The sequence below is a fragment of the Artemia franciscana genome, chromosome 6, assembly GCF_032884065.1.
Source record: "Artemia franciscana chromosome 6, ASM3288406v1, whole genome shotgun sequence".
Classification (NCBI taxonomy): domain Eukaryota; kingdom Metazoa; phylum Arthropoda; class Branchiopoda; order Anostraca; family Artemiidae; genus Artemia; species Artemia franciscana.
This window is the reverse complement of record NC_088868.1, coordinates 12,055,053-12,072,117: the sequence shown is the minus strand read 5'-3', so window position 1 is coordinate 12,072,117 and position 17,065 is coordinate 12,055,053. Positions and strand designations below refer to the sequence as shown.

General features: G+C 35.0%; 1 protein-coding gene across 2 annotated transcripts in view; it reads right to left on the bottom strand.

Annotated features, from left to right (window-relative positions):
• Window positions 1-1,078: 1,078 nt before the first annotated feature.
• The window catches only part of LOC136028056 (xanthine dehydrogenase/oxidase-like), a 103,875-nt gene continuing 87,888 nt past the window's right edge, over window positions 1,079-17,065 (bottom strand). For both annotated transcript variants that reach the window (XM_065705649.1, XM_065705651.1), the window contains 2 exons: window positions 14,048-14,155; window positions 1,079-1,542 (listed from right to left, as the gene is read on the bottom strand). In XM_065705649.1, coding sequence (XP_065561721.1) covers window positions 1,472-1,542; window positions 14,048-14,155 — 179 coding nt within the window. In that variant the 3' untranslated portion in view covers window positions 1,079-1,471. The remainder of the gene's footprint in view (window positions 1,543-14,047; window positions 14,156-17,065) is intronic.

Below are 17,065 nucleotides of genomic sequence, written 5' to 3'. Positions count from 1 at the left end.
TTTTCTTCGAAATATCATAGTCTTCTAATAAACAGGCGAGACGCTACAAAATTTGGGACTAGTTGTTTTAATTCCTATGTTCTCAAGTCGAATTGCCAAAGATCAGTAATTTATTCGGCAATTCGGTGTATTATTGCCTGGCGACAATTACCGGTACGTAAATTTCCTCCCCTCTTTGATCTAGTCCATGTATCTTCTCACCTCAATAAGACTTTGCATTATATGAAATGAACTATTTTCAAATCCTTTTCTCCATCCTTTTCTTCTTCCAGTAGAACTTCTCCCTAATATTCAGAAATTTATGAAATTCTGCAGTTGGTTTCTAAGGACCCTTAAGAAAATTCCCATCCCCAAATAGATTTGAGCTTACGTACATGCTCTGCTCACTTCTAGTTTGAACATTTACCTGAAAGAATTTTGTAAATGCACTAAAATCTAACTTTTTTGAAATTATACTGATTTTTCCTATTTTACAAGAATGAAATTATAGTTATTCAATATTCCAGTGGCATCATCACAATTAATTTATTCAGAGGATATCACTTATTGCTGAATTTCTGCGTAATTAAGACGCATAGTAAGTAGTTGTATTTGAAATCATTCCTGCTGCAATTTTATCATAGCTATTCATTTGAATAATTGTTTTCGACTATTTTCACTTCGTTTAAATAAATTTAAAAATATAAAATTTAAAGGAATAATTCTGTGTAACGCCAGTTTTTCAATAGTAGTCGTAGTTCAAAAATTGAACCTAAATATTCAATTTTGACTCCAATTTTTTAATAGAGCAGAGCGTGCTCTACCTGTATCTCCTCAAATGTAAGCTATCTGACAACGCCCCTGGTAAACATTAAACTTTAAACAAAGCAAACATTATTTGTGCTCATGGGCTCACGTTGGAAATTGTGTCACGACTCACGATTAGTTAAGTCTCTGCTGTGACAATTTTTATTCTTTTCTTTTTAGTGCCATTCTGCCAAAAAGGGCAGCTCTTCTTTTCTACTAATATATGCCCATGATTGCGATCACGTCCTCCGAAGGAGAGGTCAAACAGATATCCTCAAAGAAGAGATTAAAATTAGATCCCTTAGTGATTTATTAACAACAGAAAGACAACAATACAGATAATAGATAACTTTGATGACCACACTGCCTTTCCATGATGAAAGTAAAACAGTTCAAAATAGGGATGAAACCTTTTTATTCATAGTGAATAGATATAAAATTATTTAACTAGATATTTCGAACACATATACAGTGTTCATCATCAGCAGTAAAACTCTGCTTTACTGCTGATGAGTTTTACTGCTGATGATGAACTCTGTATATGTGTTCGAAATATCCAGTTAAATAATTTTATATGTATTCACTATCAATAAAAAGGTTTCATCCCGATTTTGAACTGTTTTACTTTTTAATACAGATAATAGAATAGCCAAATCAGCTTCATGAGTTAAATACTTTATTGGCTTCATGCAAACCTGAATTGTGCAATGGAGCTGTGACAGAGCTGCTGCACCTGTTCTACAGTTGCTGGTGAATCTATAAAATAAAAATAATAGTTAAATATATAATACTAGGAGATAGTTACAAAAATTATTTAAAATAAAAATTAAAATTCTTAAATACAGACAATCTGACACTTTTTTGTCATATATATATGATATATATATATATATATATATATATATATATATATATATATATATATATATATATATATATATATATATCATGAAAAGAGAAATCACCAATGCTACAGCACAAACACAAAAAAAAAAAAAAAAAAAAAAAAAAAAAAAGAGAGACAGAAGGAGAAAAGGAAGACTGTTTTCCTAAATTAGTGATTAATATAGACCAGCACTTGAATGAGGCCTTAACCCTACTCATCCATACAATCACATAGGTCAAACAGCATAGCCACACACAATCAACCATAAAGAATAATCCATGGACTGGCAGTCATGTCGTCAATAAGTATAAGTCGTCATTTACCGAACAAAAGAAAAAATAATATAGACAAATAATTCAGAGGCAACACCCAACATAAGGGCTCATCAGGTGAATAGACTGGCCTATATAGGGTTTCGCCACTCTAAATTCTCTACCCAGCACAGTGTTGTGGCTACCACAGAATATCCATGGCATCCCCGCGTCAGGTATCACCCCCAAAATACATGCCTATGAAAAAAAAACAGCAACTGTAAAACAACCAAGTAAAACCAAAACAAGCTTATCTTGTTAATATATCCCTCCCTTTAGCAACAATAGGTAAACTAAATATTATAAATTTTACCAAATCACAAATATTAACACATTGTAAAAAACCTGAATGAACTAAACAATTATAGAATTCATCTTTACCATGTGGCTAATTTTTTAAAAAAAAATCCACTCAATTAGAAACACAATTCAAAATAAATGGCGCTGTGACAACATTTCTCGAACCTCCGAAATTAGTTAAAAATTTCTTTAAGTATTTCTAGATCGGCAACATTTTATTTCAGGAATCATTCTTAAATAGTTGGAACAAAAAGTAAACTTTAGCGTAAAGAGCGAGGTATTGAGGAGGGAACAACCCCCTCATAGATGCAATAGTTTCTGTTCGTTTTAAATGTTAAAGTTACTCCTTACTTTCAGTTGGAAAAAACTAGTTGTTTTTTAATTTAATTGTAGACAAGAACTTGAAACCCTTCACAGTAGGGTTCTCTAATATGCTGGGTCTAAGGCCCGGGACACGTTTGACCGAAACGTATTTTTCCAACTCAGCGTTTCTTAGAGGTGTATAGGATAGCAGTGCGACAGACACATTGGGTGGTAAATTTAGCAATTTAGCAATCTAAAATGCCACTCTTTTGTTTTAGCATGTTTTCTTCTGGATAGCCCCTACTCAACAGATTTTACCTTTTTTAAAAACAAATAAAGGTATTGTTCTAAAAAAATTACCAAAACTATTTAATGAAGGAGGAGGTGGTAAAAAAAAAATCAAAGGGGGTCACGGCTCTCCCCAAATGAGCTTCTCGTTTTGAGTTTTTTTTTTTTTTTTTTTTTTTAATACTTCATAATCTCTTTTATGGGGAAGCCACTCTCAGCTGTACAGTCAGTTTGGTGGTTATAAAGCTCAGACTAAAAAAAAAAAAAAAAAAAAAAAAAGAATCCACATACCAGGCAGTAGACCTAATCCAACAAAAATAAGACAGTTGTATATTTTTATGCAAAAGACTACAAAAAAAAATATTCAAACGATAGATGAAAAATTATCACATTCTGTTTCGATGTGAGTTTCCTTACAACAGGTGGGATCGAATAGCTGACCCTTTAACTTCTAGGCGCGTCTCTATCCATTGCACTATCACAAGGTATTTTGTGGTTTTATTCTTTAAGAGATTCGTTCACTTATTTTAGACAGAAGAATGGTGATGGCTGGTGCAGAGCCACGTTTTAGTGAACCTTAAAGCAGATTTGAGGATTTATTTACATCTCATGGGCAACTTGAAACTACTACTACTACTACTATTAATAACTCACTGCAGCACCAAGCCACCTGAGGCCAACACAGCTACACACGCTCCTCCTCCAACCTAATCTGTTCAAGGCCTCCCTCTTTAAACCCTCCCAGGAAGTTCCCATTTCCTTTAAATCTTTATTTACAACATCCTCCCAACCCAGAAAAGGACGATCTGCTTTCCGTGTAGCCCCAGACGGTTGGCCAAAAAGGACAATCTTCGGCAATCTGTCATCCTTCATCCGCAGAACGTGGCATAGCTATCTTAACCTTTCTTTCATTATAGCCCTAGAAAGCGGGCTTGAACCAAATTTTTCGTACAACCTACTGTTTGAAATACGGCCAGTCAGCCGGGAACCCCGAACAATCCGTACGTGAAAAGATAAAATGGTAAACGTCAAGAAAAGGGGCTCTTCAGAAGGAGACATGCCAGAACAAAAAGAGAAACATTTCTATATTACTAATGTTTTCTAATTTTCATGGTTTTGATAATACAGCCGCAGTATTTTTCACAATTCATCCCCAGCACTCCTCTAATGGTCACATTTAGCCCTAGGCTACATAAAAAAAAAACAAGATAAAAATGATGATATTTTTACTTTATAACATGTAACAAGCATCAATTAATGATACTTTCTAGTTTTCTCCAGTTTAATTCTTGTTTTTGAATCATTTCTCATAAAACTAGTCCTTCCAGGTTCATGAAACGAAATTACACCCGAGTCCATTCTATTTGAATTCTTAAGATGGGTTTCCTGAACTCATTTCTACTTTCACACTGTCAATTCTTGTCGACACAGAATTGTTGGCGTAAAAAGTGAATGAAAAATCTTCAAGTTTTGCACGGGAAACATAAAACTTGGTCAAAAGAATTGGATTTTTATGCTGATTTAAAATATATAAGTTTCATCAAATTTAGTCTTACTTATCAAAAGTTAAAAGCCTGGGAAAATTTGCCTCGTTTTGGAAAATGGAGGGAAACACCCCCTAAAAGTCATAGAATCTTAACGAAAATCACACCATCACATTCAGCGTATCAAAGAACCCTGAGAATCAAGCTCCTATCTACAAAAATGTGGAATTTCGTATTTTTTGCCAGAATACCGATCACGGGTGCGTATTTATTTATTTTTTTATTATTATTTTTTTCAGGGGTGATTGTATCGACCCAGTGGTCCTAGCATGTCGTGAGAGGGATCATTCTAACGGAAGTTAAAAGTTCTAGTGCCCTAATTAAGTGATCAAAAAATTAGAGGGCACCTAGACCCCCTCCCAAACTCATTTTTTCCCAAAGTCAACGGATACAAATTCTGAGATAGCCGTTTTTCTCAGCATAGTAAAAAAAACCTAATAACTTTGTCTTTGGGGACGACTTACTCCCTCACAGACCCCAGGGGAGGGGCTACAAGTTACAAACTTTGACCAGTGTTAACATATAGTAATGGTTGTCGGAAAGTGTACAGACGGTTTAAGGGGAATTTTTTTCTTGGATAGGGAGGGGGTTGAGGCGAGGGGTTACGTGAGAGGATCTTTCCATGGAGGAGTTTGTCATGGGAGGAGAGAATTTCCATAAAGGGGGTGCAGTATTTTCTAATATTATTCAAAACAAAAAACAATGAAAAGATAAACGTGAAAATGTTTTTTCAACTGAAAGTAAGGAGCATCATTAAAACAAAACGAACGGAAATTATCACGCATATGAGAGGTTCATCTCCTCCTAAATACCTGCTCTTTACGCTAAAGTATTTTTCGTAATTTCAACTATTTCTTCTACGGCCTTTGTGATTCAGGGGTCAATCTTAAAGAATTGGGACAAAATTTAAGCTTTAGTGTAAAGAGCAAGGTATTAAAGAGGGGGCAAACCCCTCATATACGTAATGAGTATATATGAATATAGAAGTTTGTTACGAAAGTTAATTCGGAAGTTACGTATATTTTTTATTAATAAAAACGTTCGTAAAAAATAAAAAGTTCTAGTTGTCTTTTTAAGTAATCAAAAGATTGAAGGGTAACTAAGCCTCCTCCCCCATTACTTTTTTCTCAAAATCGTCCGATCAAAACTAAGAAAAAGCCATTTAGCCAAAAAAAAAAAAAAAAAAAAAAAAAAAAAAAAAAAAAAAAAATGCAAATTTCGTTCTAAGTATTCATGTGCGGAGAGCCAAAATGAAAACATACATTAATTCAAAAACTTTCAGAAATTAAATAAAAAAAACTTAAACAAGTTTTTTAAACTGAAAGTAAGGAGCGACACTAAATCTTAAAACAAACAGAAATTACTCCGTATATAAAAGGGACTGTTCCCTCCTCAACGCCCCGCTCTTTACGCTAAACTTTTTCACTGTTTTAAAAAGTAGATTTGAGAGAAAGAGTCAAACTTTAGAGCAAAGATCGGGACGTTGAGGAGGGAACAGCCCCTCTCATATACGGAATTATTTCTGTTCGTTTTAAGTTTTAATGTCGCTCCTTACTTTTAGTTAAAAATAAACTTTTTTTTATTTAATAGCAAAGTTGAAGCAAGGAGAGACTCGGGCAAATAGTAACGTAAACTCTAAATAGGGTATTCAGATAACAAATGGTACATAAGAAAATTTAATTTTTATGTTGATTCCAAATGCAAAAACTTCATAATATTTACGGTTCATCTGAGAAACACGTATCGCTCAAAGCTGTCCTTGGTAAGTAGTTGTTACGCACCTGAATGTCCTTATGCCCTGAATGGGAAACTGTATCTTAAATAAAATTCCTCCCCAAGTACCTGCATAATTTGGCTGTGAATAAAAGAAGACTAGAAGATAAATTTGGATCAATATCCCATTGCTTTATCTCCCCATATTCTAGTAAAACATTAAAACTGCAAAGAAAATCTCGTTTTTTTTTATCAAACAGAAAAGCAAGTTTTTCAACTGAAAGTAAGGAGCAAAATTAAAACTGAAAACAAAACGAAATATTCCGTATATGGGGGAACTCTCCTTAACCCCTCGCTCGTTACGCTGAAGTTTAATGCTTTAAAAAGGCTTTTATTTCAATTAAAGGGGTTGACCCCTTGTGTATCAGGGGCCCTTCCTAAAGATTTGTGACATAAAGTCAAGCTTCAGACTAAAGAGTGAGGGTTCGAAGGGGGGATAATAGCTCCTGTCATATTTTGAATAATTTATGTTTGTTTTATCCCTTCTTACTTTCAGTTGAAACATTTTGTTATTTGTTTTCTATTTAATATCAGAGGCGAATACTCTTGAAATGTGTCGTTAGTAATTTGTCAACGAATCCTTTTTCTCCGCTAAATAGGTTCACTTCTTGGCATATTTGGCAAGTGCATATGTTGAAGTCAAACTGTAAGTATTTCAGTCTTAATTGATTTATTTAATGTATCTAAGGTATGTTTATTTAGCGTCCAGTGTAACGAAGCTCTAGCATTCTAAACGAAGTTCATAGTTTGATTATTTATACGATAAACAAAAATAAGATTAGGAGACTTTCCTTTTACATTCTTATGCGTAATATACTTAATGGTCTTAGTCAGCCTAAGATGCAACTCAAGGATTATGCTAGGAAGGACTATGAACTCGACTGGTAATTTTATTCTGTCGTATGAACCTTGGCACTCTCCCGAGTTTTCATTCAAGGTTTTCCGCAGTCAGAACTCGAACAAAGCAGACGAAGAAACAGGGCCGAATCCAGTATTTTTTTGTGGGGGAAGGGGGCTACAAAAGAATTTTTTAGGGAGGGGAGGGCTTACATAGAAAAAACTTTTAAAACACATAAAAAATTTGCTTCTATTCATTTTTGTTACGTTTTTGCAAGTCGAAAAAAAAACATTTCAGGGGGAGTCAAACCCCCACCTTAGATACGGCCTTGCGAAGGAATGTTACTCTTTCTTGCTAGTTTGTGAAAACATTCGTGCCAGAGTGTCTGTGAATAATTACTCTGTGGTGACAATGGTTAAAAATGGCTCTGAAGCATGGGTGCTCCGAAAAACGGATGAAAATTCACTAGATGTTTTCAAGAGAAATTACCTACGTGTTGTTCTGGGTACCCGGCTGACCAACCGTATTTCAAACAGTGGGTTGCACGAAAAATGTGGTCCAATCCCGCTTTCTAGGGATATAATGAAAGAAAGGTTGAGATGGCTAGGCCACGATCTGCGGATGAAGGATGACAGATTAACGAAGATTGTCCTTTTTGGCCAGCCGTCTGGGGCTAAGTGGAAAGTAGGTCTTCCTCGTCTGGGGTAGGGGGATGTCGTAAATAAAGATTTAAAGGAAATGGGAACTTCCTGGGAGGGCGTAAAGAGGGAGGTCTTGAATTGATTAGGTTGGAGGAGGACCGTGCGTAGCTGTGTTGGCCTCAGGCGGCTTGGTGCTGCAGAGAATTAGTAGTGGTAGTAGTAGTAGTAGTATTTGAAGGAGCAGAAAACCGTTAATAGGAATGTGTCGCTATTTTGTTCTCTCTACTGATAGCTCCACCCCGTGGCCATTTGGCAAACGCTGGTGTTCTGCAGGGAGACATCCAGGGCCCCCTCTTACTGTTATATACATTAATAGAGCATGGAAAAGCTTTTTGAACGCTATATCCCACTTTGCCAACCCAAAAAAGCCCGTTCAACTACCTCAAAAAGAAAGCAAAACCTGTAAATAATTCAGTATTGCTTCAAGTGGATCTCCCCTTACTATACGAATGAGGTCACAAATAGTCATACAGATCTACCTATATAGAGGAAGCTATCAGAGAGACTTGCTGAACTTTTTCTCCTGGGGATTTGCTTATTAGCTGACCTTTATTGGAATACCAAACTCAAATGAGTCTGATGCTATTGTACTACGAAGCTAGGATTGATTCTTTGCTCCAAAAATCCTCTCGCATCCAGCTTGAACATCCATCGAGATAAGTTTCCAAACTGTGTCTATAGCTCTAAAAAGAATCCGAATAATCTCTCACTCTCAGACTTTGGTAAAAATCTAATTCACTTATTTCAGACTCTAGTATACCACTTCTGACTCCAGTATATCACTTGTGAGCTGGTAATAGTGTATGTGTCTGACTGAATTTTGATAAATTGCTACTTCATACGTCTCTAACTCTAAAAAGAATCCAATTCACCTGTCTCTTTGTCAAACTTTGGTAAAAGCCTAATTCATCTATTTCAGACTCTAGTATACCACTTGTGAGCTGATAGTAGCGCCTGTGTTTGACAGAATCTTTATAAAATTCTCACTCCATGTGTCTCTAGCTCTAAAAATAATCTGAATAATCTCTCTCTCAGACTTTAATAAAAACCAAATTCAGTTATTTCAGACTCTAGTATACCACTTGTGAGCTGGTAGTAGTGTATGTGTCTCACATAATCATGATAAATTCCCACTTCATATGTCTCTAACTCTAGAAAAAATCCATTTTATCTCTCCCAGCCCTTGGTAAAAATAAATTCACCTATTTGAGACTCTAGTATACAGCTTATGAGCTGGTTGTAGCGTCTCTCTCTGACTGAATCTCGATAAATTCTCACTTCATATACATCTGAGTCTAAAAAGAATCCGATTTATGTCTCTCTCACGAAGGTAAAACCCAAATTAACCCATTTCAGATTCTAGAATACAACTTGTGAGCTAGCCGAAGCGTCTGTATCTGACTGAATCTTGATAAATTCTCACTTCATGTCCCTAACTTTAAAAAGAATCCGATTTATCTCTCTCCGACGACGGTAAAAACAAAAATCACCTATTTCAGACTCTAGTATACCACTGGTAAGCTGGTAGTAGTGTCAGTGTTTGATTGAATCTTGGTAATTTCCCACCTCATACGTCTTTAACTCTAAAAACAATACGATTCGTCCCTCTACTACTTTGGTAAAAACCAAATTCTCTATTTCAGACTCAAGTATACCACTTGTGAGGTGATAATAGTGCCTGTGTTTGATTCGGTCTTGATAAATTCTTACGCCATATATTTCTAGCTCTAAAAAGAATTCAATTCGTCTCTCTCTCTCATACTTTAGTAAAAACCTAATTCATCTATTTCAGACTCAGACTCTATTATGTCCCTAATTGTAAAAAGAATCCCATTCATCACTCGCATACTTTGGTAAAAGCCTAATTCACCTTTTTCAGACTCTACCTCTTCTGACCTGATAGCAGTGTCTGCATTCGACTGAATCTTGAAAATCTTTACTTCATATGTCTCTAACTCTATAAAGAATCCCGTTCTCCTCTGTCAGACTTTGTTAAAAACCTAGTTCATCTATTTCAGACTCTTGTTTACTACTTGTGAGCTGGTAGCAGAGTCCATGTTTGACTAAATCTTGATAATTCGCCAATTCTTATGTCTCTAACTCTAAAAAAATCTGATTCCTCGAACCTAGACTTCGGTAAAAACCTAATTCACCTCTTTCAGACTCTAGTATACCACTTCTGAGCTAATAGTATTTTCTGTGTTTGACTGAATCTTGATAAATTCCAATTTCATACGTCTCTAACTCTAAAAAGAATTCGATTCATCTCTCTTAGAATTTGGCAAAAACCTAATACACCTGTTTCAGACTCTAGTAAACCGCATGTGAGCTGGTATAGTTTCTAAGTTTGACTGAATCTTGAGGCATTTCCGCTTCAAATGTCTCTAACTCTAAACAGAATCCAATTAATCTCTTTCAAACTTTGGTAAAAACCACATTCATCTATTTCAAATTCTAATATATCACTTGTGAGCTGGCAGTAATGTCTGTATCTGATTGAATCTTGATAAAGTCTCACTTCTTATATCTCGATACCAATTTTGAGCGAATAGTTGTGTCTGTGTCTGTCTGAATCTTGAAAAATTTTCATTTCATATGTTTCCAACTCTAATACGAATCCTCTTCACCTTTCTCAGACTTTGGTAAAAAAAACCTAATTGACATAATTTAGACAATAATGTACAATTCGTGAGCTGATAGTAGTGTCCATATTTGACTGAATCTTGATAACTTCCCGCATCCTATGTCTCTAACTAAAAAAATAATTCAATTCATCTCTCTTTGACTTTGGTAAAATTCTAATTCATCTATTTCAGACTTTAGTATACCACTTGTGAGCTTTTAGTAATGTCTGTTTCTGACTGAATCTTGATAAATTCCCACTTCATATGTTTCTAAAAAGAAACCATTTCATCTTTCTCAGACTTTGTTACAAACCTAATTAATTTATTTCAGAATCTAGTATGCCACTTGTGAGCTGGTAGTAGGGTCTTTGTCTAACTGAATCTTGATAAATTCTCACTTGGTATGTTTTAACTATAAGAGGAATCAAATTCATCTCTCTCAGACTTTGGTAAAATCCTGATTCACCTATTTCAGACTCTAGTATACCACTAGTGAGCTTGTATGAGTGGGTGTTTGCTTGCCTGTGTGGATTCTGAATAAATTCAGCTCATCCCAATAAGACTTCAATAAAACCCCGCTTAATCTATCTCTGATTCTAATATTTTCCCATATAAACCCACTAGTGATATCTATTTCTCTGAAAATTCCATTTCTTACATCTCCAACTTTTTAATAAACATCCTAAACGGTCGACTTACTAGCGTACTCTAAAAATAATGGAAACATAAAATTTCCAATTAAAAAGTAATGTATAAATATTTATTATGAAATAACGACATGTAGTACATCATCATAAAAATAAACACATAATTATTTTTTTAATAGGAAAAATCATGATTAACATATCTACATCATTTTTATTTCGTATTTCGAAAGTTTGACAAGTGATTTTTTTTGGTTTTAAGTATATTTTGTCATTATAGGACATGAAAAAAATTGGAAAATTTCTATTTGAAAAAATTAAAGTTCAAAAGAATTAAGTAGAGAAATAAGGGGCAAAAAGTTGGGAGGGGACATTGGGGCCATTGGAAGTTGGGCGTGATTGACCAAAAGTTCCCTCTGTAAGAAGTTTTGATATAAGCACTTATTCCAATGAATGTGGTGATACAAGTGGTTGCATTATGTCTATGTTATAGATGCCGTTTTGTAAAGTTCAATACTATATGAAAATTTCTATTAATCCAATTTGAAATCAAATGAAACGATTCCCTTAAGTGCTCATTCCTCTGATTACGTCGATTCTACATTCCAAGGTTGAATACATGTTAAGCATGTTCTAACAGGAATATGTAGGTCATTCACCGGATCCGGTTGCCAGAAAAACCGGCTATGCTAATGAGGTATCTCTCTTTTAGTATGGTTATGTAAGTGAGTCAATGACCCAATTTATATAGGCAATCTTTAGTGGCTCAGGGTCTTACCGCTGGACCCACCCTTAGAATGGCTATTTCCCCAAGTCCTGGTTCTAAAAATGGACTGTCTCCATGAAAAGTTACGAGAGTAGGTCTTGATAGGGCTTTTTACTCTGACTTCTGATGTTTTGAAACAAATTTAATGAAAATACTAATTAAAACAAGTTTCTATGATAAGAATATGCTCCATGCAATCAGGGAGGCCTAATCCTAGTCAAAAAAGGGCTATATCAATGAAAAGTAAAAAAAGTATTCTTAATACGTCTTTTCACTCTAAATTCCGAGTTTTGCCAATAATTTTATAGAAAATACTAACTAAAACCCGTTTGTATGATTCAAATATGCACCACGCAAAAAAAGGACTGCTTCCTTGAAAAGCTCAAGTACCTGTGCGCAAATAGACCATATAGCGCCAAAACCTATTTCCACTAATCGATTTCTTGATCACTCCTGAAACGTACACTGGTATCTGTCTAGTGTAAACAACATGTCTTGGACAAACCCCCTAAGAAGCAAATTCCTAGTCCTCGGTACCCAAGGAGCATATTTGTAGGATATTAAAGTTTATCATGTCTGGTATTCACATTTAAAATGAGCATCTTAATAATTCAAGGCAAATTTAAATAAAGCATCTTTTCCATCTGACATTTAACTAGGATAAGCCAAAGACGTAGAGTCTATAGTATAGACAAGCTGTAGTGCCCAAATAAGGGTGTAAACTCTGTAGCTGGATACCCATCACTACTCATAAATTATAGTAACCAGTACTTGTATCGACGCTAAGAAGTGTCTTCAAAAGACACTTTTTTACACACGTATAATTAGATATAAAAAACAGAAAAAATACACCTTTACTAACAATGGCATCTTGTTAATCGCAGAAGGAAGACCTTTAAACTTCATCCCTGGCAGAAAACGACGGTACCTGAGACCACAAAGCTGATAGAGCATGGCAAACAGAGAAGACATACATCGTATACAATCGAATAGGCCTCTATGTTTACCGACCTGAAACCCTTTTGACATCAGCAGCCTTCCATATACATATTACGAAAACAAGTTGGGGCAACATTATAAATAAAATGATGCATTAATTTGAATTTACAAAACAAACGAAGTTATGAAAATTTTAGAAATTTTGTCAGTTTTGGTGACCTTGAGGAGTGGCGCCCCTCGAGGAAATTATAGCCTAGTATACGACAGAGCACTTACACCGTATTGTGATTAATGGATGATTCTCCTGGGTTTGGTCTGTGAAATTTTGGTAAAAGTCGAGAAAAATATATCAAAAAAAATCTAGGATAGAACCGTTTTAATTTTAATTTAATTTAAATTGAATTTCAAAAACTTGAGCTTCAGTTCTCATAATTTGTAAAAAAAACTTCCGAGTTGTGAGGTTTGAGAAGCTTTTTACAGTATTTTTACTCGCCTAGAGCAACTATTAAAACATTGAAAGCAGCATAAATATTTTATCCTTCCAATTTAAAATTTTCACTCCTTGGGGAGGAGGGGTAAGCAATATATTCCCAGTTTTCTTCAATATACTTTATTGGTTTTGTTTTGCCTAGCACACTGGTTTCTAGCAAGTAATGATCCCATCAGCATGTGTGCACTTTCATGTTATCTGCATTATTGATTTCCTTAAGAACCGAAATTTGCAATCGGCATCCATTAGTTTTGATTCTATTTATTTATTTATTTTATTTTTCACCCATACGATACATGAAGTATATACGGTGGAGTAAGAATAAATATGAAAAAAGACAAAAAGAGAAACAAATACACACACAAAATCAACGAACAAAAACAGATAAGACGGTGGTGAGGGGATAGGCGCGCAGTAGCTGTACTGGAGAGTTTTCTGTTAAGAATCTCCAACTTTAAAGCTATATCAGGAACTGAAAAATTTCTGATCGGAATCCGGTTCTTTGTCAAAGGTGGAAGATATAGAAGAAAAAACCACAATTTGGAAGCTGCTGCATCAACACAGATCTTTAGTGAAGTAACAGTGAATCATTACCATTATTGCTATTAATATCAGTTTGAAACAAATTAAACGTATTATTAAACTACCCTATACAGAAAGAGTAATGAATACAATCGTAACTCATGAAGATTATGCCCTTACAGATCTAAACAGCCGGAAGTAATAAGCCAGAAACGGTTCACAACTGTTCCCGGTGGATTTCACTTCAAATAACTTCTACAGTTAAAGTGAAGTTATTACAGTTCGCAGCCTGAAATAAAGCCTTTATCAGGAAAAGACGAAAAGAAACTTACCGAATTGGAACCATTTTTCGATACCAGCATCTTTCCTTGCAGATGAGATAGCGTGCCGTAGAGCGTTTAAAACGGAAACAGATAGACATAGTGGCGGTTCTCCAACAGCTAAGAAATAAAAATTTACTTTAATTCTTCCAGAAAATGAAAGTATTTAAATTAGAAAATTTTTCTATTAATCTCACTGGCGTAACTAAGAGTATCTAAAGAGAGCTAATCAATCCCTAGGAACGTGTAAAAAAAAAATTGGAAAAATTTCTACTTGAAAACAAAAAAAAATCAGATTACAACTAAAAGTAGTTAAACATCAGGGTAAAAAAAGATATTGATGTAAATTATCTAGTGGCAATAAATTTATTTCTAATATCTCAAAACGGCAACTTAGATCGTTGACATTTTCTTCCTTTTGAAACCATTTAAGTAAAATTTTTAATAGCTTCGATGATTTAAAAAAGCTTGCTAAAACTTTTTTTTTAATATTGATAATATCTGAAACAATATGCTACTAAGTAATCATACTATGTATATTATTGCCAAACTTAGATCTTAAAGTCTCCATCAAAGTACCCTGACGAACATTAACTGAGGTTAAAGGTCAGAGCTGTTCTGACGGTGTGGCGGTCGTGGGTCTCCACTCTGTCATATACTTTTTCTCCATCCTTATACCTAGACAGAAAATACTCCCTGCAAGGCCTCATAGAAAAGTTGGGTTGTACTATAGGCTTTGCGAAGTCTTCCAGAAGTTTGTGTAAGAAAAACCTTGACTGAGATCAGCATCACAGGTGACCTCGAGGAGGGAATACACCTCAGGGAAACTAAATCCTAGTTAATGACGATGTATTATATTTATTTTGAGGAAAAGATAATTATTCTGTGGTTCTTTTGAGAATGTACAAGTAGTGAGAAAGGGCCCAAATTGCAAAAACCTCCATTCAACTGAATGTCCCTGCAGCCTCTTGCTGTCCGATTGCAAGTCAGCTTAAGCGCTTTGCGTAGACCTGAGAAGGACTTGTTAGTCCCTGGAATGCACTTTTGAGTGTCTTTTATTTTTTAATGAGGCTCCGAAGGCTTGTCGATGTCGAAAGTCAACTATCATATTTATGTTTGTCTAAAGAGTTTACGGTTTTATAATGAAAGAAAGGTAAAAATAGTTGATCTATGTTTTACGAGTGAACGATTAAGTTACCAAAATAGTATTTTTGGTAGCCCTGGAATGGGTGAAGCAGTGGTCATAAGGAAAGACTAAAGAAAATCGAAACTTTACGTGAAGGAGTGAGTCTTTGAAAGGTTAACGGGGGTGGACGCGAATACTTAAATATGCTACACTTCAGCGGGCTTGATACTACAATGAGTTGTCAGTAGCAGTAGTAGCATAGCTAATAAAGGTCCGAACCAGTAGCCTTTCTGGCCTCCCTTGAACCTGGGGTAATATCTTGATTGCTTTTTTTCAAGATCCTTCAAAATTTTTAAGTCAAATTTTGACAAAATTTTCATTTGTTAACGACAGTGTTTTCAATCGAAAATAGTTTAGTTACTTATCTGTTGTAGCCACCACACTCAAGTTCTTTTTCTGACAGAACCGGTTTCTGTCCGTAGTTTCTTTCATTTTAGCGTGAGAAAGTGTATATCCACTACAATGTAGGTATGTTTTAATTAAATATTTTAGTTGGTATTTTGGTTAGATTAGAAAACAATTAAGTATAATGCGTTTTGGGGGAACTGGTTTCCATAATTCTCTGTTTTAGTTTCCAAATTTCGTTGCTAAAGTATTTTATTTTCATCAAGCTTGTGTATATTTCACTAATATTAACCTAACTTCACTTATTGAGTGTGGTGGCTATAATAGATAAGTACTATAGCTTATTTTTTGATTTATTGCTTAAATTATTTAACTATCACTAATTATTTACTCTAATCATCATCATTTAAGTATTTCATTTTTAAATTTAGTTTTATCTTATTGATTAATTAAAATTTACTGATCATTTTCCTTTATTAACTGTGCCATCTACTTTATTGCAATATATACGAAATTTTTTCTCAATTAAAAAAAATGATTATAAACATTAGATTATATATTTAGAATCTTTCACCCCTAATGTTTCTACGCCTGGGGCAAGTTCCCCCTCTGTGCCTTCCCTAAAACCGCTTCTGGTCCACACAAATAAGAGCGGGATTACTACGTCTCTTAAACCCCCTTCTAAGGTTAGGTGCCTGTGCTTTAATGAAACGAGAAACAATTTCTAAAAAACAAAGTCCTCGATATAATAAGTTTTGAGACAATTACCCTAGTTTTGAAATTTTTAAAAAAATACCCTTTGTTTTCTTCCTCTCGAAAACATCTCTTTTAAATATAGAACAGCATCAAATTAGGTAATAAAAACTTTCAATTTAACCAATCTAAATACTTTTCACTAAACTATAGAAGACATGCCTTCGAGGGGTCTCAGAAGGACCATTTCAGAAGGAGGCATTTCTTCATTCATAGTAATTGCTGTTCATTTTCAGCCTAAGTTCGGCTTATCTTTTTTCTCAGGGGGGAGGGCAAAAGTAGACTTTGCCAACCCTTGCTGCACCATTACTACTGTGAATATAACCCAATTTCGCCCATCAATACTACCATTTTAGCTTGTTTTGCCTCCCCCTCTACCCCCGTTTCTAGATTCGGCCCTGTTTTCAGCTATAATCTAGCTTATGCTCGTTTCAACCTCCCCATAATTAACATGTTCCTTGATTTTGTGGCTGCGTTCGACTCAGTAACCCGCGGAAACCTTTGGCGAATCATGGTGGAAGACGGTATGCTGGTTGAATTCGTGGAGCTGTTGAAAGCCTACTACGAGAATTGCAAATCGATCGTAAGAGTGCTGGGCGAGGAAACTGAGCCCTTCAGTGTGGAAAGCGGTGTGAAACAGGGGCGCATATTGTCCCATGTTTTGTTTAACCACTGCATGTATAGATTGGATTCTAGAAAGGGCACTCTCTCAAGTTTTGATGGTATTGTTATGGGATTGGGCATTA